The 23,862-nt window shown below is 38.5% G+C and overlaps 1 protein-coding gene across 2 annotated transcripts in view; it reads left to right on the top strand.

The window, feature by feature from the left end:
- The window catches only part of THBS2 (thrombospondin 2), a 44,540-nt gene extending 22,665 nt beyond the window's left edge, over window positions 1-21,875 (top strand). For both annotated transcript variants that reach the window (XM_006277394.4, XM_006277395.4), the window contains exons 14-22: window positions 2,771-2,878; window positions 4,651-4,810; window positions 7,747-7,865; window positions 8,573-8,807; window positions 11,328-11,555; window positions 13,067-13,338; window positions 14,752-14,849; window positions 18,236-18,375; window positions 19,777-21,875. In XM_006277394.4, coding sequence (XP_006277456.1) covers window positions 2,771-2,878; window positions 4,651-4,810; window positions 7,747-7,865; window positions 8,573-8,807; window positions 11,328-11,555; window positions 13,067-13,338; window positions 14,752-14,849; window positions 18,236-18,375; window positions 19,777-19,784 — 1,368 coding nt within the window. In that variant the 3' untranslated portion in view covers window positions 19,785-21,875. The remainder of the gene's footprint in view (window positions 1-2,770; window positions 2,879-4,650; window positions 4,811-7,746; window positions 7,866-8,572; window positions 8,808-11,327; window positions 11,556-13,066; window positions 13,339-14,751; window positions 14,850-18,235; window positions 18,376-19,776) is intronic.
- The last annotated feature ends 1,987 nt before the right edge of the window (window positions 21,876-23,862 follow it).

Genomic DNA, 23,862 nt, shown 5'->3' with positions numbered 1-23,862 from the left:
TGAATGGGCTGCCTGCACAGTCCCTGAGTCGCATGGAGCCCGGTGCTTCACTCCGCGGCTGTAGGGCACCAAACTAAAAGTCCTCAGAGATGTTTTAGTTTGTTGTGCCCCAAAGTCATTTAAGGTGCATTACACTGCTGAATGTGCTACAGCAGCTGGAATGAATCGCAATACACCACCGACGCATGCAAACACCAACATTTTTAAAGCGGTGCAAAAGCATTTAACCTGCTTTAAAGTGTTGTGCACACATGCCCCTTGTTTCATCTACACACGCCCTTAAATATTACTTAAACACAAGTCTGAAATGCTGTACTTTCTCACCCTGTCTACTCAGTGTGGATCTCACCATTTCAGCATTTGCAGTTCATACATTCTTTTTGGTTCCTGTCATCAGAATATGCAACGTATTAACTCAAGATGTACACAAAGGATCTGCGTTCATTAAGAACATAACATATTGAACCCATTTAGAGAAAGCTGTTTCCAAAGTCTCAGTCATGTGCATCTATGCTCTATAAGCATATAACTATGCTGATATATATCTATGCTGATATAATCGAGACTAATGCTTTATTTAAAATATTTTGGAAGACAGATGTTCTCAAGTACTTACACTCATTAGAAACCATATTGTAGTTTAATACTTTGTCCAAAAAGAAAAATCAAAGGCATACTTTCTCTTATAGTGGTTGAAAATGTATCTTGTGACTAAAAAAATAACATTAATAATTTTAATATAAATTTGCTTTCAATTTTTGGATTAATTCTCAAGATTACATGTATAAACATGTTTTCTCTTCAGAATTTTTGTATCTCAAACTGTTATATATTATCCTAAATATGGTATAGCTGCTGCTTATGCTCAGTCATGTGTCCAGGAGCCATGAAGATCTTGTAAATGTCTTTTGCCTTTGATAATCACCTAAAACTTTCTAGTGCTTCTTTGAAAATCTCAGAAGTATAGGCTTTCTCTTATGATTTCAGCATTTGCCCTAATGACACAGGACACCAATATGAGCATTAAAGGAACAGTATTTGTACAGTATTTTGCCAAGTCCAGTTTTGATGCTAGGCTAAAGGGGAATTGTAAAAAAAAGTAAAAACATCATTGAGAACAATTTATAACTTTTGATGTTTTGACCTAAGAAGTGGGCAGAGTTTTGAGTGGATGTTTGTATTTCACCTTATCCTCAACTGGAGGCAGAATTATGATATAATTCCTCAACAAAACACAATACTTAGACAATAGCTATTAAAATGTTGGTCCGTTATATTACTTTTCTGTATTTACAATTTAAGAATTTAATCTGAAAAACTATTTATTTGGAATAACCTTGCTTTACTTGGTTCTGATAAAAATAGTAAGGGATACATTTGTCATCTATTTTCAAAAGTTCTAGGAGTTTAACAAAATGCCACATATTTTTCATACCATGGTCCCATGTGTATGACTTTGTTATATTAACTGTGTTATTGATTGCTGAAATCATCCTTCTAGGCTGCATCTTCATTTTTCTGCCAAGGGCAGTCAAAGCTGGTCAGTTAGTAATCTTTAAAGTTATTTCATGAGCTGTCCAGGAAAAACTGACACTACATGTGTGTTCCCTGTTAGATGCTCTCCATTAAAATACACTTAAAACATCCTCATAAAAAGAGAAGATTAGGGAAATGGAATGATTTTCGCTTGCATTTAATTTATTTTATACCATGAAAGCTGTGGATGAAGTAATATCTTTGGCAACCACAAGATCCCCTTCCCCCCTCCCCACCAAAGAAGAATGGTGCTTTAAAAAAGTACTTATTAGGGCTGTGCAAAATTTCTATGGGAGTTTCGTTTTGAAGCTGTTTCTATGTGTTTCGAGCTTGAAACAGTGAAATAGAAATGAAACGCAAGGCTTCGAAACAGCTTTGAAATGAAATGAGGGCACTCAAAATGTTTCAAAAGTTTTGAAACGTTTCAAAATTGTTTGAGTTTCGACGCTGGTGTTGCTTGCAGTTAAACAGAAACTAAGGAGAGGGAGGGGGAAGGACTGCTTTTATATTGACATGTAGCTGGCCAGTGACTGTCATCCTTTCCTGAGGTCCCTTCCAATTCCAGTGCTCTGGGGGTGGGATGGAAAAACAGCATAAAAAGTTACACATATCACAAGTTTTTCTTGTCAGCACCTTGAAGTGCAGTTTCCCAGAAACCCCTGGATCTATCTCCATGCACCTTGGCAGGCTTCATTGCCTCAGCAGGGGCTACCATGTCTGCTGTTTTCATCCTCCTGTGCCTTCAGACTTACAAATGACAAGTTTTGTTCTGAACAGCTTGAGGTGCAGTTTACCAAAAAACCCCTGCACCTATCTCCTTGAAACATGACAGGCTTTGTGGCCTCAGCAGGGGATAACATCCCTGCTGTTTTCATTCAAATCAGGAAAGAAATGACGAAGTTATAGGTATTTTTGTGATTCCCCATTATGGCCTAGGGGCGAAATGTCAAAACACGTCGAAACAGCAAAATAGTTTTGACAAAATGAAACAGAACAGCGCTTTGAAGCAGCAAAATGAAACGCTGTCCCTTTGAAATGGCAAAAGGAAAGTCAAAATGGAACGGTGCTGTTTCACACAGCCTGAGCTTACGATTGATTTTTACCAGCTATGTTTTTAATAGCCCCTAGTGTGCTTTATCTTCTTCTAACCAATGTCAGTTATAACATGTGACATAACGTAACCTGTGGAACCTCTGACATGAAGTAAAACTAATGTATTGATTTTTATGGACAGGATAACTGCCCTCTTCTGCCTAACTCTGGACAGGAAGACTTTGATAAGGATGGCAAAGGAGATGCCTGTGATGAAGACGATGACAATGATGGTGTAGAGGACGACAAAGTGAGATTCGTTATTTAATGGCTGTTTGTTTATTTTTAATGAATGTGCCTTCTACTGTGTTATTGTCACTCACTTGTCTGAAACAAAGAAGGGTTTTAAGGATTAGATCCTCAGCTCCATCACAGCAGTTTTGCCTTGTCCCGGTGTCTCTAAATTACATTGAGGAAGGCAGCTTGGAGCAGAGCAGACGAGGACTGAGGGAACTCCAAGATAACTGCAGGACACTTTGCTCTTTCAACTTGTACTGTCATGGCATCATCTCAGGGTCTATTTGCATGTCGGGGTCTATTAGCTCAATTTTTGGTTTTATTAAAAAATGACATTTGATTACACAATTTGTACTGGGTTTACTGCCAGCTCTTTCAAACAAGGACCTCATATTTTACTTTGGGAGAACATGAAGTACTATATAAAGCATAATTGATTAATACTACTAATTATAAAATGGTCAATGACCAAGGAGAAACAGCAGAAGGGACATATGCCTGTGTTCTGTTGTACGCCTTCATGTTTTTATCTGACCCTTAATTTCCTATTGGAAACTTGTAAAAAATTGACCAAGCTTTTGAATAATCAAAATATTTTGTGTGTATATTTACAAAAATGTCACTTCAATTATCCATGTAGGCGAGACAGAAATGAGTATTTTTCTCTCATGAACTCATGGGAGAATTAATTAATGCTTTCATAGAAGCATAGAAAAGTAGGACTGGAAGGAATCTTCAAAGGTCATCTAGTCCAACCTCATGCTAAGAGGCATGATCATCTCTATGTAAACCATCCAATAGAAATCTGTTTTATATCAAGTGGCAGAATTTAACGGTATAAAACAAATATTTTGTCTTTTCTTTAGCTTTTTCTTTCATATACAAAATACAATACTAAGGGGGGTGATGTTTTGTCCTAAGGAAGGATGCTTATTTTTTGCAGACAACAGTACTGCAAGCTGTTCTTCAGTGATCTGTTGTGAGGTTCTGTGAGGCCTGTTTTCTCCATATATGCAAATTGGGCCTGCTTTCCATTTCCTTGCATATTCGTTTGCTCTTTACATACGTGCAAAACAAGTGTAACCAACTGCTGTGTTGAGAATGGAAATTTCATTTTGTGGGGGTTTTTTTGTTGAGATTTTAAAGTTTGGATTTGTTTTAAGTTAGAACAAGAACCCCACATGCTGAAGTTCTCTATAAAAGAAAATTCTCAAAAAGAAAAGAAGTCATCTTAGGGTGTTTGAAATATTTCTGTTTTGACAAATCAAAACATTGTTTTGTTTTTTTTTTAAACGTGCAATGTATTATATTATACAATACACAATCAAAGGATTTGAAATGAAGATTCGTTTCAAAACACAACAAAACAAGATTATTTCATTCTGAAATATGGACATTTTCCTCCAATTTTCTTCTGGAAAAAAACATTTGGGAAAAATATAATGGAACTTTTTGATTTTGAGGGGCTTGCCTCTTTTAATGCAATATAGTTCTGTTTAAATTTTCTTTAAGGAGCTTTAGTGTAACATGCCTACCATTCTGCTTTAGTAACACTTTGTTCCCACCATTTCCAGGTACAAATAATTATGCAAGGTGCACGGTTAATTAGTTCTAAGTTTATCTGTTGACAGGCATAGTTGTGGATCAGGAGTAGATTTTCTGATCATTTTCTGTTTAACTTTCATTTCCATGTAGCTTGACTATGGAAGGCAAAAGTACAATTTGAAAGGATGAAGCCTCAAATCAAGTAATAATTTATACTAAACTTTTGTTTCTGCTCCTTAGGACAACTGTCCTCTTCTGTTCAACCCACGTCAATTTGATTATGACAAGGATGAAGTTGGTGACCGCTGTGATAACTGTCCTTATGTGCATAATCCTGCTCAGATTGATACAGATAATAATGGCGAGGGTGATGCTTGTGCTGTGGATATTGACGGAGATGGTATGTTCTTACTTTCTAATGCATAGAAGCAACTGTTTCAGAACTAGCTGTTCTTCCAGAACTAGATGTCTTGCTACCAATAGGATGTAGCAGCTGCTTTTATATGTGATAAAAAGCAGCTGTACCTGATATTTTCCATTTAGAAATGAAAAAGAAACTGAAGAAGAAGATTCATCAGTACACATCCTTTGCTGTAATCAAAGGAAACTAGATATGTGACATAAACTCACATGAATGTAATCTATTATCTCAGCTAAATATTATAGATATATCACTTTTATCCAGCCCATCTCAATGCCCTTGCCAACATGTTCTTTGGAGAGGAGAAGAATTTCTTTAAAGCTCCATATACTCTATAATTTCTTTTGTGGGTCCTACAGGTGAAAGGATAACAAGAATACTAGGACGATATTGAGGGTATGTGCAGATGTTACACTTTGATCAACCTAACTAGGGTTTGGTCGATGTAAGTGCCGATCTGTACAGATGTTTGGAGAGGTTAGATTGGGCAAAAAATGGACAGCCTGATTTAACAAAAATCTGTACATGTTCGCAGTGCAGCCCTGAGGCTGGGAAAGCCCAACCACTTACCCCAGCCTTGGGGCTGAACTCTTTCTACCCCTCCAACCTTGACTGGGCTACTTTTAGCTCCATGATCCTCTGCCTATAGATGGACAACACCCTCTGTGAAGCCACCAACCCTGCCTTTCTCCCCACCCCAACAGAACCGCTAGGCCCCTCTGATCTTGTCCACCCCTCCCTGCACCCCAGCTTACTTAAATTGGGTTCCTGGCATGGCTCCCAGCACTGGCAAACATGGGCACAAGCCAGACCTGATCTAAAATCACGCATCTTAAAATAAGATGATTTACAGTTATGTGGCTTACTTTAAATTGCATGAACATGGATTGGGTACTCTGAACATATGCACATAACCTAAGAGGATCTTAATTGGATTTCAGTAAAATAGAAGTTGCTCCAGAAAGTCAGCCAATGATCAAATCAGCCTAAACCCATGCATTTTGAAGTTTTGAAATATATTAAATAGTTGTGTTTATTTTACATGTCTCTGAGTGCCTGTTTTGGCCAGAAATGCAAATGAAAGCATAGATATAATTTAGAAAGATTGCTCTTACAGCATTTCCTGCCTGGTTGAAACCAAGACATATCACAAGATGTAGAAGGAAGTCTGTTCTTATATTTTCCTTCAGTAAAATTTCAAACTTTTGGTTACAAATCCTAATCGAGGTTCTGAACCATTTGAAATTCTCCCAAGTGACATGGCATCAGGTTCTTACTTGTGCTCCCAGGAATTCTGCATATGTCTTGAGAGGAAACTATAACCTCATTTTATTTCCTGAAAAACTTTATTTCAAAGTCGATAGAAACGTCCGGAAGCCATATTACTAAAGAAGCCACCTTAAGGTTATCTCCAGGTACCCATAACAATATATCTGGCTTATATTTTCTCTCTTCAATACAATAACATTTTGGAGAGAGAGAATAACTGTACCAGGAAGGTCCCCAGAAGGTTTCAACACTGTACAGTAAATGGTATAGATTATACCATGATGAGGTAATTCAGCAGTAAAGTAGGTAGACATTAATCCAAGGCAATTACTCAGAAATTCTACACACAGTTCCAGGTCTCAGGAATAGAAATTGAGTAATTTAAAGAAAAAAACTTGAAGTATTTTGTCAGTACACATTTTTCTTTGAACTTACAAATATGAAAGAATATATTCTTCAGAATCAATGTAGTCTTTAGGCAAGCAAAATGTCTGCTGAAGTGAAATACCTATATAAAAGTGGAAGTTTTAATGAATATACTAGCAAATTGCCTGTCAAGAATGACGGTGGGGGGAGAGGGCAGGGACGGAGCTCCACCACCTATCACCCCTCAATGCTGCCACCTCCCAGGAGCAGGGGGCGGGGAAGGGGGAGGGAAGCTTGCCCTGCCATCCCCTCCATTCCCCTCCATCAGTACCTTGCGCTGCTGTCGCCTCCAGGGAGCAGGGTTGGAGGTGGGGGGGCAAGGCCAGCAGCCCTCCCATTCCATCCCCACCATCATGGCAGCGCTCCATGGAGCAGTGTGTGGAGCAATCTGATTGGTTGTTTCAGTAAGCATTGTGATTGGCTTCTGAGACAACCAATCAGAGTGCTGCAAGAGCATTACGGACAGACAGGCACACACACAGACAGACAGACTAGACCCTTTATATAAATATATATATATATATATATATATATATAGCTATAAATAGAACACTCTCTCTCTCTCTCTCTCTCTCTCTCTCTCTCTCTCTCTCTTCATAAAAACTTCCACATTTATATATGCATGTGTAAGTTTTCAGTTTAGGAAAGAAAGCAGGATTTGGCCTGTAATTATTCCCATTCGTTTGTGACTTTCATATTTAATATAACATGGTAAAATAAAAAAAAAAATTGGAATAGCTTTAATGCTACTGGAAATAAAATGTAGTTTAAGGTTACCTGTTGATCAGCATGAGGCCTATTAAGTTCTTCAGATTCATGTAAAGCATCAAAATAGAAGTTAAATAGAACCTAACTTCTTTAGCGGCCAGTCTTAGGATATGGTGACATAAACAAGCTGTCATGAGATATGGTGGCATGAACTTACATACACCAGCTGTTCTTTGGTAACTGCCTGTGGCATAACTGTGGAAAACATTACCCTGTGAGATATGTGAGGTAGCTTGTTTCTCAGTGAAAGTAGGGAGGCAATTTTTCATTTACTTCAAGGTAAGAGCATGCACATGGCAGCTAGAGTGGAGTGGCTGACCTGCTATTAAGTTCACAGCCTGGTTTACCTGCTGGAACTTATTCTTCTGCCCAGACTGTTTGTATGTGAACTGACCATGCTGGATTTCTTATGTTCTTCATTTACACTGATTTTTTTTTTTTAATCTTCACAGATATTTTTAATGAACGAGATAATTGTCCATATGTCTACAACACAGACCAGCGGGATACAGATGGTGATGGAGTTGGAGATCACTGTGATAACTGTCCACTGATGCACAATCCTGATCAGGTGAATATTAAGTGCAGCTGCTTAATATGAGGAGGGATGTATGGGAGGGCTTGCGGTTAACATGAAATCTGAAAGCCATCGTCTAACTGCTTGTAATCATGCTGACATCAGAATAAAAGAGGATGAGACACAAAAAATATTTTAGGAAAGAAAGTAAATTACCATAATTATTTATATTACAATAATGCAGACAGACCTCAACTATTAGTGACACCTCATGATGCTAGGCATTGCACAAAAAAATAGTAAAAGACAATCCCTGCCCCAGTGTCCAGTCTAAAGAAGAGGAGGGGAGATGGTGACAGAGAGGTGCATTGACTTATCCAAGGACCCACAGTAAGTGAACAAGAGATGTAGGAGTGGAGCCCAAGGCTTCTTACTCAGTCCAGTACACTATGCACTAAACTACATATCCTCTATATATGAGCTGTACTTAACTGCTTGTTTGGTGGTGATGATGGAGATGCAATGCAAACTGGTTGAGAAAGTAGGCAGGAGGGACTCCCCAAGGTATAATGATTTTCAGCATAGTTAAACTGAAAAATGATATTCTACTACGTTTCTTTTCTATACAAATTTGATGTTGTAAGATAGCTAAATTTCCAGGAAACTGTGGAAAGATAAAAATAGAGGAAGAAAGGAAAAGGCACCCACGGTTTTTGCTTCATTGCAAAAATTTCAATTTGTATTTCCTTTTTCCTCTCTAGACTGACATGGATAATGATCTGGTTGGTGACCAGTGTGACAACAATGAAGATATTGATGATGATGGTCACCAGAACAACCAAGATAATTGTCCCTATATCCCTAATGCTAACCAGGCTGATCATGATAAGGATGGCAAAGGGGATGCTTGTGATTCTGATGATGACAATGATGGCGTTCCTGATGACAGGGACAATTGTCGTCTCAGGTTCAACCCTGACCAGGAGGACTCTGATGGTAAGAACCAGAAAGTATGGGTCTGTTTCAGTTCCTTCAGTATTAATATCTGGGCATGTACAGACTTGTGTTCTGCAAAGGTTTTCTGAAGCTATTTCCCCCCCACCCTCATCTATCCAAGAAAGTACGCTTCCCAGGTCAAACCAAGCCTAACATTATTACCCTTCACAGAACTGCATTTGCTTGCCATAGTGCTGATATTTGGTTATCGTCCTTCTTCCTGAAAAAGTATAAAGTGATAGATGGTCAGAATATATATTATTTTATATTAAAGATACCTTTTTAGAAAAAAAACCCAAAATGTTCAGGGAAAATGTTTCATTTGATATTTTCCATTCTTTGTAGAAAAAAACAAAAAACAAAACTTTAGCTATCAAGTACTGGGTTTTTAAAGAGGTAAAAGATTGAAAAATTTAAGCTTTTGCTACTGCTTTTTTTATTGAAAAACAAGGTTCACCCATAAAAAAATCAGAAATGCTTCTGAAATTTTTTTTTGTGGAAAATACAAATTTGAGATTGCATCTACTCAAATTTCTTACCCAATGTGTACTGCTAATACACATTCTAGTTCTACAATTAGGTCTGGTATTTTCCCTTGCTTGTTGCTCTAAATTGTCTTCTAGTATCCTAGGTCATTATTAAGCTACTTTTCAGTTCCTCTCTTGAGGTGTTTGATAATGAATGGTCAATAGGTTTTAAGAATGGCTTATAAAATATAAAATATTTTGTTATCTTTTAGGTTAAATTTTTCTCTATACATTTGATATATCTGACTAAAGACCCCCAAAATACAAAGATATTGATATTTTATGTTTTCAGTTATTGGAATTCCTTCACATTTATCCTAGTGGAATTGAAAGCAAAATTTAACACACATTTTTGTATAACCTAGTGCACAGTTCCAGTGAATAAAATCATAGTTACTTTGTTCTGTAAAGTTGGCAGACCTAGCCCCCTGAGAACACTGCCAACTCTGGGCTATGCCCATTTGGTATAGAACAGCAGTAGAAACTCCTAAACCACCTCTCCTTCCAGTGCTCTAGTGTAAAGCAAAGCTAAGGCAAAGAGAGCATGACTGGGATGTCCCTGTATCCTGCCAGTATGTGGAATGACCCCTTGGCCCTCAGGCTGTTCTAAGTTGATATCAGGAACACGCTAGTTAAAGCCTAGCCCCAGGATTGGGGTACCATAGTGGATAGTTAAAGCCAGCTTTCATTCCTTCCAGGCTTGGGCTAAGCCACAGAACTCCAAGTCAGAGTATTTGCAAATGTAATTATATAGTGAATGCCTTGTAGAATATTTTAATAGAGTTAGGCTTGCTCTTCGTTATCATCATCAGTGGCAGAATTATGAGGAATTTTGTTCAATTTCAGGAGAAAGTAAACTATAAATAAAACTGAAACATGTACATGTTGTCTTAAGGATCTGAGCTATAGATGTTTAAGATAGAGACCTGGATAGAGTCTGTGGGTATGGCTGGTATTTAAAACAAGCTTTGTTTGGCAGCAGTCGGTACCACTTCACAGTGTATGCAGTGAATAGTTAAAATCTGCCTATGACTCCAAAATTGCTTCTCTGAGATTAGCAAAATGGATAGAACTGAAAATGCATAGCTTTTCTCTTAAGTGTTAAGATAAACACTTAAGAGAATGCACAGCTGGACAAAATTTGGAGTTCTTCTTGGTTCGCTGCCAGACAGCAGAATGTGAAACCATTTTCCCATCAGGCAGAACTGTAGAAAGTCTGTGAGCTGTTATTTCTTTCATTACCTCTCTTTGGTCGTTGCCTAAGGTCCATTCTTCTTTCCCACAGAATACTGTGGTGATCAGGCATACTACTTGGATTTTGCATCTGTCTCTGAAACCTTTCTTATAAGTCACTGTCGATGGCAGGATAGTAGAAAAGGTGGATCTCTATTTTTTTCCAGTGGGCTAATTCCTAGGTTCTTATAAATAAAAAGACTTAGTTGGATAAGAACACAAACAAATCAACAAATTCATCCTTGTTATAACCAGGGATCCTGGTTTTCTACAATAAATAACTGCCCACCCCAATTTTCGGATTAAAAAAGTACCTTAAAATCCACACTTTTCCATGATTAAAATGAAATGCGACTAATATATAGATATATATGTAGTGGTGCTTCATTTTAATTATGGAAAAATATGGATTTTGGGTTACTTTTTAAATCCAAAAATGTGGGATTTTTTTTTAATCAGAGAAAACCAGGATCTCTGGTTATAATTCATTGACTACCATGGATTATACCAAGAGTGATTTTGACTCTAGTATATTCAAGCACTTCTGGGGTGGAATCTGGCAACAATTTCTTACCAGCATTATTTTACACTATTTGTTGATAGTAAGGCTTATGAAACTGGTTGGAGCAACTTAATGTGTAGGTAAGAAATATGCAGGCTTCCTAGTCTTTATGTCTAACACCTCTTAACTTGTATAAAAAAGAAAGACAGAGGTATAAACTCCTAACAATTTGTGTCTGTGTATGCATTCTGCTTATAGGTGATGGCAGAGGTGATATCTGCAAAGATGACTTTGACAATGACAGCATCCCAGATATTTATGATGTGTGCCCTGAAAATTATGACATCAGTGAAACTGATTTCAGAAAGTTTCAAATGGTCCCCCTGGATCCCAAGGGTACAGCTCAGATTGACCCCAACTGGGTTATTCGCCACCAGGGCAAAGAACTGGTTCAAACCGCCAATTCTGATCCTGGCATAGCTGTAGGTAAGCATTAACACACAAAAGAAGATTGAATTCTTTGAAAAAATGCTGGCTTTGACTTGTACAGATTTATACGTGGTGCTAAAATTTGGCACAAATATGGTCCCTTTTATCTTCAAAGCACTTTACAGAAGTTAACTAGCTCTTGCTACAATACCCTATGGGGTAGATAAGTAACTGTAATTTATTCCTCTTTGCAGAGAGGGAAACTGAAGTGGAGAGTTTAAGATGCACAGAGAAAGATCCTTTATTAGAATTCAAAGTTTCTCACAGTAAAGCCTGCATTCAAATTGCTAGATGTGTAGAAGATCAAATAAGTGCATTGTCCTGCTTCTCCTTTGAATCCTTCTTCATACAAAAACTTAACATTGCAATGATTGTTGTTTGTTTGTTTATTCAAATGAGCACATATACATGAGAATGTGCCCATCTTATGAAAGGGGACATATTGTGGATTGGCACTGCAATCCAAAGGTGTGATTGCAGTTCATATAGTCTTACCCAATCTAACTGTAAACTAACTAGCTCAGGTACTGAGAACAGCATAGGCACACCAGCCTGGGGTTCAGGATTAGCTTCAAAACCTGTGCAGGACCTTGAATGGCTCACCTATGCTGAGCTTGTGCTGTCATAACTATACTGCTATCTACGTCTGAACTAGACAATTTCAAGCAGTTTGGGTCTGTTTGCATGAGCTACAATCATGTCCTTGGATTACAGTGTAGTCATATCCTAGAAGACCCTGCCTTGTTGAATCTAGAGTAACAAAGGCTGATAGGTGATGTGATTCCTCTCTCTTAAGGCTTAGTTGATTTTTAAGATGATGATTGATGAATATATAAACAAGATTATCCAACATGGTTGACTGTGATACCAGGCAATCACAGAAGACCCTTTCCTATCTTATGTTCCTAAGCCAATAAATGCATGTGCATGTGTGGTTTTAATTACCTTTTTTCTAGATTCATTTCAGTTTATTGACTATTTTTTGTTAGGCCAGCTTTGAGTCATGCTTTTATAGAAGGAATTATTTTAGCCAAAAGGGAGAGGAGTTGTTTGATTCAAGTAAACCAGGACTGAGGAAGACTTTGCAGATATGTGTTACAGTAGTTGTTTTCCCATCAAAGGCCTCCCTTTTTCTCCAGACTGGTATAGTGAGAGATACTAATATAGGAATCCTTACAGTCTTTTCTGAAGAAAACCATTAAGTCATTTTGTTTGGTAGCAGTAGATCAACATAGTTACTGAGAGGAAGACACAGAGAAATGAGGATTATGCAGCAATAAAGCTAAAAAAAGAGGAGATATTTTCTCATCTTCAGATACATAAGTACCATACAAACAGTCTGTCTGACTTCATTTTCCCCAACATGAAAAAGGACCACTAGAAATGTGCCACCCCAGCAGTAGAATTGTTGCAATCATCTAGTTAAGAACAAGAGGGTGATAGTTCGAGCTTTCAAGCATTCTGAATTTGCACGCATCAAGAAACTGAACACCTTGTATTTCTGCCAGGTTATGATGAGTTCAGCTCCGTTGACTTTAGTGGCACCTTCTACGTTAATACAGACCGTGATGATGATTATGCTGGGTTTGTGTTTGGCTATCAGTCAAGCAGTCGATTTTATGTTTTGATGTGGAAGCAAGTCACCCAGACCTATTGGGAGGACAAGCCCACCAGGGCTTATGGTTATTCTGGCGTGTCACTGAAAGTAGTGAACTCCACAACTGGTGCTGGTGAGCACTTAAGAAATGCTCTCTGGCACACAGGAAATACACCTGGACAGGTAAGAGAATTAAGAGTTCAAACCAATGGTAGTGAACAAATGACGAAGTAAAAAGGAGCTCCCCAAAAAATCTGTTATCAAAAAGCAGGCCTGGAGGGAATCAATTTTCTTCGCTATCTTATTTCGTGGATAAATTGCAAATTGTTTTTATAATTATTTTATATACACATATATATTTTATTGTGTTTCAAAGTAATGGGCAAAGTATATATATAAAATCAATCTGTCACTGTTGGTCAAGGGAACCTGAAAAATAACTGGAGGGTGGGTCTTCCAGCTTAGAAATCTGGTTAGTATTTCAGTACTTCTTCAAGCCCTTCGTGGCCTTTTGTTCAGACCGGTATTTAAATACCCACATTTTGGGCATCCTGTCTTACTGGAATGATAGGAATATATTTGTTTGAATCCACTGAGGCACATGTGCAGGGATTCAACAGAACTGCATTCAGTGCAGGATCAGGGCTTTACCCTAAATGTCTTCTATTTTGATAGTTTTGGGAAAAGTATACTATATGTAATTATCCAATCCTGTAGAAGTGCTTACTCAAAGATTAGTCCTGTTTTCTTCTGTGAAACTGTTCATGTAGGTCAGGGCTGTCCAACTAGTGGCCTGTGAACTACACGTAGCCCCTGGGGGGTTAACCTGCAGCCCCTAGGCTCCCGGTCCAGGTGCTATTACCCGCATCACTCTCCTCCTGCTGCTGGGGTGTCCAGGTTTCCTTTCCCTCCTCCAACTTCCACTTCCTGCCTCATCCCCTGCCATTGGAAAGCCCTGAGATTGAAGAAGGTAACACAGTCAGATCTATATGAGGAGGGATGTATGTATATGTGATCTCAGATAGGGGTTGACAACCTATGGTCTATGGCCGAGATTTGGCTCATGAAAAGATGTGATTCATCCTGTAGCAGCTCAGGGAATCAGCAGCACTCTCCAGCCAGAGCAGTAGGGGAGACATCCACAGGATCCTACTGCTTGCCACGCTCAGTTTATTTTCTCTCCTGCCCTCTAAAGAGTGCTGCCTCCTCCCTTTTTATATATATTTCCTCCACAGCATCTGCTGACTGATAGGGGTTTCAGAAATTTGCAGCCCACAGTAGGGGCTGGGTTGTAAGCAATGGCCCACAGTGGCAAAAGTTTGCCCAGCCCTTATCTAAGGTCCCTTCTGAAAAAAAAAGTCTATGGACTATAAATGGATCCTGTTGCTTGAGGAACATATGTTGTATAATTGAAGTTAGCATTGTTTCTGAGACTTAAGATAGGTGATCAGGACTGAGGGAATGGGACATAGCTCATATTAGCAAATTGTAAAACTATGTTTATTCTCATGCCATGAAGAAAATAGTCTGTGATTGTTTGCCAATTCCTACAGTGCAATTTTTTTTTCTAATGACTTGCTTGTAATCCTGCTGTAGGTTCGTACATTGTGGCATGACCCCAAGAACATTGGCTGGAAAGATTATACTGCCTACAGGTGGCATTTGATTCACAGGCCTAAAACAGGTTTAATAAGGTGAGAGGTGTTTCTATGCTTAATAATATTCTTATTGCTTAAAATTATGATGGAATGTTTTTAATTTTTTTATTATCATTACTTCATATGCTGATAATTCCTTCATGACAATTTCTCTCTCTCTTTCTGGAAAAAAATGTTAGATCTAAAGTAACGTGGCTCCTAGATCCCTTCAGATGTATTTAATTTAATCTGAACTCCTTAGTATTTCTATAAATGGAATATTATTAAATCAAGAATATCTCTGCATCTTGCTATATAACTTTTGTAAAATAAACAAGTAAAGGAAAATCCAAAACAATACTCAGGGTAAGATGAAAACTTGAGATTCCCTCTTCCCTGGTCGCTGGAATTTCAATGGAAGAAATTAATTAGGAGCATAAGAATTGCCATAGGGGAAGAGGCCAACGGCCTGTCTAGTTCAGCATCCTGTCTCTGATAGTCACTTATACCAGATTCTTTAGAAGATTCTGTAAACACATCTGTACTATACATAATGAGGCAATCTGATGTATTGCATTATGGGGGAAATATCTTCCTGTCTCCAGCTGTTTGTCTTTTGTTCTGAAGTCTGAGGATTGACCGTCCACATAATTTTTATCTTATAATAACAATTTAATTGTGTAATACATTTTTACTGGGATACATATGGCTCTTTGCTAAATAGTTTTATATTCAGCAAGACCTACTTACTTTTGTTTTGTTGCTTGAGATGAGTAGTAGATGGGATTTGGGGAGCACACCAATCATTTGTTCTATTAGAAGGTATAATAGACAATTTGTGCGTGTGTTAAAATCTCTCATACTTCAAGGTAGAAGCCAGCCATCAATTCACAAGGGTTAGAAAGAAAATTCTTCTATTTTCAGGTTATTCTACAGTTGTTCACCCCCTCTGATGTTTCCTGCATCACCTTCTCAAGTGCCTGGCCACTGTGAGAGACGCAACAGTACAGACTCACAGGCACAGTCTGGGTGGTGTGCTCAGAGCCTGCCTAACACACATTGATGCTACTGAATTCAGCATCTATGATTTAACTGAAAACACATGTGGTGGAAGGCCCATCTGGCTAGTGGTTAGAGCACTTTTCCAAGAAATGGGAGATGCATTTAATAGGGCTTGCTCCTCCTGAGGTGGTTCTTACTCAGATTTTCCACCTCCCATTAGAGCTTCCTAATCACTGCACTATAGGTTAGGCTGGGTTGAGGGTACTTTCCAATTCAATTGTTGAAGTTAGGCCATCCAACACTAAGTCAAAAGACACGCAGAAGTCATGGAGCCAAAGGGAGAAGCTATTATTCAAAATGTGAGCACCACCTGTATCTTAAAATAGTGAGTCAGTGGTCTGTGAGCAAAGGGTTGACATAGGCACCTAAATCTAGGTGAGGATTCCTAGCTTTGGATTCCAGTCTCAGCTGCCAGCTGCCCTAAGTTAGGTGACTTAGTTCAAAAGAAAGGCAGGATTTTAGACCTGTCCCTCCCCACTTTCAGCATTTCCTGTTGGATGGCTAAGGTTCCCTTCACTTAACTTCTTGAGCTTTTTGAATCCCATTTCTAGGCAGCTAACTCTCTACATTTAAGGTATAGGGAACTGAGGAACTTAACTTGGGTTTGTGGATTCCATGCCCACAGCTACACACCTAAAAGTTAGGCATGGTATCACTTAGTATCCTAGTGCCTGAGTGTGGTTTTTTTGGATCTGATCCCTTCTGTGTGTGTAAATGCTCTATTCACTGGGTTACAAGACATGCTAAGGTGTGGTTCTGTCATTGTTTCCTGTTGAAGCAATTCCATTTCTGTAACTAATTAACATTTATTAGCACAGAAACTAATACCTTGGTGCTTCCTCCCTTTTCCCTTTAGCTGAGTGCTGTAACTGTAAGGCTAGAATCATTCTCACACAGTTTCTGACCCAATGAATATTTAATTAGTTATACAAAGTGGACCGATTTCAACAGGAGACAAGGACAAACCAAGAGCCCAGTGAATCCTATATCCCAATGGTTAGGGTAGTATATAGGATGTAGGAGACCAAAGCACAATCACTGTTCTAAATCTCTCACAGGAAGAATATGAAACAGCCTTTCCCATCTGCTGCATGAATACCCCAAGTAATACAGTAAACTCTGTTTAATTGGCCTATGGGATAATTCAGTACCATTGTTCTGATTGCCTAAGAGTGCTTCCCTTTCCCTTCCCCCTCACTCCCCCCCCATCCCCACCAAATATCTACTCTTGATAATTGGTCACAGTAGGCATGTCTACACGTGTATTTATGCATGTCTAAACTTAATGGGCCTTTGCTTAAGGTGCATTAAGGCAATTTAGGTGCGTATCTACATGTGGATGTGCTAATGCGTATTAAGGTGCATTAAATTTAGGTGTGAATACCTAAGTCACATTAGCGCATGTGCAGACATGCTAATGCACATTAACACAGTGTCTATCCATTGACTCACACTGCATTAATGCACATTAGCGTGTCTACACATGTGCTAATATGACTTAGCTATTTGCACCTAAATTTGATACCTGCTTTATGCAGGTATCAAATTTAGACTTACATAGCCTTAAATTGCCATTTTTAAGGCACATTAAGCGCATGCACGTGTAGACATGCACCCTTTAAGTGCCTTCAAAATGGCAATTTTAGGCTAAGCCTGCTTAAAAGAGGCACATGTAGACATGCCCAGTTGGATACATTACAAGTATTTGTATTGCCCTTAAAGTAGTGAATTAACCAGAGTTTGTTTTAACATATAGAGTGTGTTTGCAGGGGAAGGGGTGGAGACTTCCTTCTTCATTTTGGGAATTGTTTTTAACTCCCTTTGTGAAACTCTAGGCCAGTTTCCAAAATTCTTTGCTTTTAGTAAATAAGCAATTTCATTTTAGTTCAAATTAACTATTCTGTTTGACCCATAATGAATTCCCATTTCTCCCTGCCTCCCCCCCGCCACCCTCACCTCCTCCTTCCACCCCCAATTCGTTTTAATTTGGGAACTGAACAAAAAGAATCAAGTTCTCTTACATCTCTAGTATGATTCCAGATGAGTCAGCTAAATTATGTGTCTATGCCACTGGCTAATCTCTGAATGTAAAAGGACATGCAGTTTATCCACATTAAATGAGCAACCTTCCTTGACATAGTTAAGGCTAGAGGACTTGGCTGTACTAAATAAAGGACTGAGAAAATATTTGCAGATGATGTGTCACCAGGAAGGTACAAGATACCATAAAGGAATGACCCATATAATTAAATTGTAGTATCCGGGGGTATCTGTGTTGAATCGTAACACCACATTGACTCCTGAAAGCTGTTACTACAGCCTTAACCTTGAGATATGCTATTTAGTTACTATATTAATCTAAAATATATTCTTCTTTACAGAGTTTCTGTGTATGAGGGGAAACAGGTCATGGTCGACTCTGGACCAATCTATGATATGACCTTTGCTGGTGGAAGATTAGGCCTTTTTGTCTTCTCTCAAGAAATGGTCTACTTCTCTGACCTCAAATATGAATGCAAAGGTTAGTTACAGAATTACCTGGAAAGGGCCAGTGTATGAATATGTATGCAGCAGGGCAGAAAGACAGTAATGAAATGCATCCTCCAATTATTGAATAGAATCCTTAGTCTGCCAGTAATTTTGGAATAATCTAATCACTTCTTAATTTTCAATAAAAAGGAAGGAGTTTATCTATTCATGTCTTGGAAAAAAGGAGAGCTTTAAAAAGGCCAGATTTAAAGCATAGAACTCCTTGCAGGCTACATCTAGACCCAGCCGCAGGAGTGGGTTGAGTAGGGTTACCATATATCTGGGTTTTCCTGGACATGTCCTCTTTTTTGGTCCTTCTATCTCCATCTGGGAGGTTTTCTGAAATATCTGAAAATGTCTGGGATTTTGCTGTGTCTCCGCTTTCCTGGCATTTACTGGCTTACCCCAGCAAGGAGCTGCTTGAGGCTGGGGAGAGCAGGGGAAGGCGATTGGAGGCATCACATGCCTCTGTGTGGCCTGGCAGCTGCAGGCACATAACTCTGTGGGGAGCAGGGCTTGGAAGTCCAGGGTTGGGGACTGTCCATGTGTGTGTGCATGTGTGTGTCTGTGGATTGGTATACAAGGGGGATGGGTGCCTAGCAGCACTGGGGCTGCAGCAGGGCAGGAAGATGCGGGGGGTAGAGGGTCCTTTGAGGGCAACAGGGAGCTGTATGGGCAGCAAGGCTGGGGGACAGGGGGCTGCAGGTCAGAAGTGAGGGACAGCAGCAGGGTGTGGGGGCTGTGGTTTGGGAGTGAGGGGCAGGGGCAGGGCATGGGCATATCCCTCCCCCCCCCCCCCCCACCACACGCAGGTGTCCTCTTTTTTGAAACTGGAAATATGGTAACCCTAGGGTTGAGTGGCAGCAATGGTGGTGCATGGTACAGGGGTCAACACAGCCATCACTTGCTTCTCCTGTCACTGGGGCTGTGGCTGGGATTTCTGCTAGTTCTGCCCCCAGATTCCTGGTTTTTTTATATATCCTCACAGTGAAATGGCTCCTCAGTCTGGATGTGGCCTACTGGCACCTTTGACACACCTCATTTAAAATAATGTGTGGATATCCAGTATCTACCAGATATTAGATATTATATTAGTGTGTTACAGGCATATGCAGTTATGAATATCCCCTCTTTAAGGAGACATTACAGGTGCAGTAGATAGTTTGAATGATTATTTTTATGCATCATGCATCCTCCAGAAATTTTTAAAATATAAAAATCATTTATAGATTATCATTTTATTATATTTTCACATTTATAATTAAACAAACTCAAGACAGGAAAAGGCATATTGTAACGCTAGGTTGCTTTCCCTTACTATTTCATGTCTACTCTATTCCATATCAAATATGATAGAACACTAATTCATATCTATTTTTCTCTTCTATTTTAGATTTCTAAACAATGGGTGTTACGTTACCAGCAAAGTACTGTAGATGCTGTGCAACCTAGACACTTCAGCACATTCTGGTACTCCCAATTTCTGTCTTTGTGTACCTCCTCTTCCTCTGGCCTTCTGTTCAACCAACCTTATACCTCCTGGCTGCCAGGCATGGCTCAGCCAATCCTAGACCAAAGTGCCTTCTCAGTACTAAGACTCATGGGACCTAAATGTGAGCGTCCAACCCACCACTGAAGCAAAAGCAGATTGATACATTAGGACATTTTTGTAGGGTGAAAACTTAGCAAGACTTGTTTGTTTGTTTATTTTTTAAAAAAGGAATGACGTTTACATATAAAGTGTAATTACTTGATGTATTTATATATATATGGAGGAAAGGGAGATAATGAATATCATCCATTGTCTTAAAATAAGGAAAGAAGTGTTAAAACCACTTTTTATATGTAGGGTTGACACTTTGCTTGCTCTGACCAGGGCTTGACTTCACTAACACACAGCCTCTGAGCCTAATTTCAGCAAAATTACAAAGGGACCAAACCAACAACGTCTATCCTAATAACGAAGAAGCCATTGGAGAATAAGATGAAGGCCATATATGAAGATGGCTTGATGTGAAAAGATGTTCTTCAGAGGATAAGGATGCCTTAAGTCAGTGGCATGCAACTCATACAGCCCACTGCACAGAGCCAGGTCCACATCATCAGGCCCATGGAACTGCTCAGGGGTCTGGATATTTGGTGTTAGGATGAGTGGTGGCAACATTAATTGCTGTGGCTCTGGGAGCCACAGCAGTTAATGCTGCCACTGCTCCATACTTCCATATTTCTAGACTTTTAGGGAAGCCCACGGGTCAGATGACATGGACCAGATATGGCCTATGGGCAGTATCTTGGTCACCTCTGCTTTAACTAACATCTTTTAAGATTATAGATTGTAGAAACATCATATTTGTAGTTCAAAGTAATGTTGGCCTTGAATAACAATACATGTTTTATGTATGGGTTCAGTCAGGACAAACTTGAGCTAGAATTCAAATTCCAGTGTAACAAAGAAGAACAATTCAAATAAGCTCTTAAAGGCATCACCTCTGTCAACATGGCTTTCTCAAAACAGTTTATAGTTGGCCAGTGCCATCTTGCTTTTCATAATAAAAATATGACCATCTGGAATAAATTGAACCTGAATAACTTTCCCACCTCTGCTGCAAAAAGCACTTTGACATCCTAAATCCTCATCTGGGTTTTTGAAAAGGTGGCAACATTAGTGTTACCAAATTTGGGAACATATGAAATTAAGGTTCCAGTTATACATATTTTGTTAATCCTTATTATAGGTATCACATGCAGCTGCCTTATCTGATAACTTATTTTAAAGCATGCCACGCAATGTGTTAGTAGTACTTTAGCGAATAATGCTAAAAGAAGCTGTTTAGAGCACATATCACCATATGTAGATATTGCAAAAGCAATGTATTCATTTTTAAATACATCATTTTATGAGGTTATAATCAAGCATGATCTCCTGATTAAATGAATAATAATGAATAAATTATAAATGGAACCTTAATATGCATACTGTTACCTTAATTTACAGTGTTACATATTGTTACCCATGTCTGCTGTATATAGAACTTTTTTAATAATACTGAAGGCGTACCAGTGTTTATTTTAAGCAGATACAACAGTTACTTATCTATACAATAGTATAAACATGTTTAACACTTTTGTTTGTTTAAGTTGTATGAGCTTTGTTCAAAAACAAACACTTGATGGTGTAATTTTATTCATACATGGGGTTTACTAAAAGCACCATACCATATTTCTGCCATTATTGTAAGGCACAGTGACATAAATGCTGACTCAGTTCTTAATTCCCTTTTGAATAGATTTTATTGCTATATTCATTAGAGAGAATCCACATTTTCTGGCTTTATTGCACATTTTATAGTGTTCATTTCAACAGTATTTTTAAAAATCCTCCCTGTGAGGCTTTTGAGTTTGTTGCAGTTCATACTTTTGGTGTTTCAAATTGTATCTCCAAATCCCAGTGAGAATGTTGGGGGGAGAATTCATTAAATGAAATGACTGTAATGGCTGCGTAGGGTTCTTTGTTTTTGTCTTGTTTTGCCGAAGTGAGACATCAGTGTGTGGAAAAAGATGTTAATATTTAGATTGTACCATAATTTTCCGATTCTATGTAAATTATTTATGATGTTTTTCCTTTTTTCTTTTTCTCTTTTATTTTCCTTTGTGAGCACATGTGTGAGAGAGAACTGGAGATCAATGCAATTCCACTTTGTGTTGCCAAAGATTGTAAATAATTATTTATTTGTTTACACAGACAAAATTTAACCAGTTAACATCCTGATTCATTTAGTCAGATACCCAGCTTCTATATATATATATATATATATATATAATTATATATAATATATATATAATATATATATATATATATTTTAACAACTAATGATAGGAAATAAACTGTAAAAAGGTTTTACATAAAAATATCTCTTTACCTTTTTTATAGTTAAATGTTTCTTTTTTAAAAAGTACCATGCCCTGTAGCTCTTGGTTACCTATACAAGCCTGTTGCTTGGTTACAAATCATTTTAAACAAACCTGTTGCTTGGTTACAAATCATTTAATGTCTTTAAAGGATGTAAACAGTAGGTTTCCTGGTGTCATTGACATGAAACACAATTCCATGTAAACCTCTTCATCTCCTGTTACGCCACCCAATGTTGTTTTATTTATGTTACTATAATTGAGAAATTCACTACTGCTTCTTGTCATTGTCAAACAGATACATTTTTCTGCATTGGATCTTGGCTTACATGGTTGGACACACATGTAGCCTGATCCCATAATTGTAACTCTCCTGAGTCCCAATGAAGTCAGTGGGAGATAACCATGTGAATAAGGGCTGCTGTCTTCATGATTAAGGACCTGGAAAATGAATGCTTAGTAGTGATTCAAGCAGAATGGGAAATGACAAGAGATTCTCAGAACAACGAGGAGAATCTTGCCAGCATTATGTGTTGCATTCATGTGTAGAAGGGGTAGCTGAAATGGCTTAGGAAAAACAAAACACAGATCAGGCTAAAACTCCTAGTTTTGAGAAATAAACTTGAGCCCTCCTTTAAATTGCTGAATAAGGTCTGACATATATCCATATTTCAGGGCTTCAGTAGACTGGAAGCGACAGGTTGTTTTGATAGCCTATATTATGTGGCATCCACAACAAAAAACATTTACATAAGAAAGTCATTTACTCTTGTTATAAGACACAACCCATACTGATTCCAATCTTCAGTCATTTTGGGAGCTATGTATCCACTATTTGTACTGCAGGGACAAAGATGGTAAAGATTGTAATTCTGTGCCCAACAAACTGATGGAAATAAATAAGTCTGCAAACAACAACACGGCACAAGTATTGGGGCTCAGAAGAGAAAAGAGAAGAAAATAGGCTGACAAGCAGGCACTTAAATGAATAAATCTGTCTGCATAATAAAACAATCACATTCTCTGATTCTTGTTCATAATTCTAATCAGATGAGAACTAAAGGTTTTGAATGAATTGAAAACCACGTGGCTAACTTTTGAAAAAAAAACAAAACTTTTGCAGTCTTGGCTCTTCTAGCTTCCAGATGGAAATGCAAAAAGATGGGTTGAAATACCAAGAGTGAGGCCATTTGTTTTAGTGTGGGAAGCAGTGGGTGTGTCTACACATGCGCTTTAATGTGCTATTGCTCATCAAAGTGTCACGTCAAAAGCAGTGCTAACATGCTAATGAGCAGCAGAAATAGGCTACTGTGCATTAAATGTCACTAAAAAGGCATGTGCTTTTGCTATTGTGCATTAGGGCAGCCTAATGTGCATTTATGTAGTACCTCATATTAGAGGGTGTCTGTACTCGAGCCTGGAGGCTGCTCCAACATTCTGTAACTAGATCATCATGTCTGCTGGAGCATGATAATTACCAAGCTCCAGCCAGCCTCCGCATCTTGTGTCTCAGCATCCCTGTTCAATGAACTTTAGATAAAGCTCCCCTGATGCCATTTGGAAGGGCAAG

This window comes from Alligator mississippiensis, chromosome 1, assembly GCF_030867095.1.
Source record: "Alligator mississippiensis isolate rAllMis1 chromosome 1, rAllMis1, whole genome shotgun sequence".
Lineage (NCBI taxonomy): Eukaryota > Metazoa > Chordata > Crocodylia > Alligatoridae > Alligator > Alligator mississippiensis.
The sequence above is the reverse complement of the archived record's forward strand: the minus strand, read 5'-3'. Positions and strand labels throughout refer to the sequence as shown.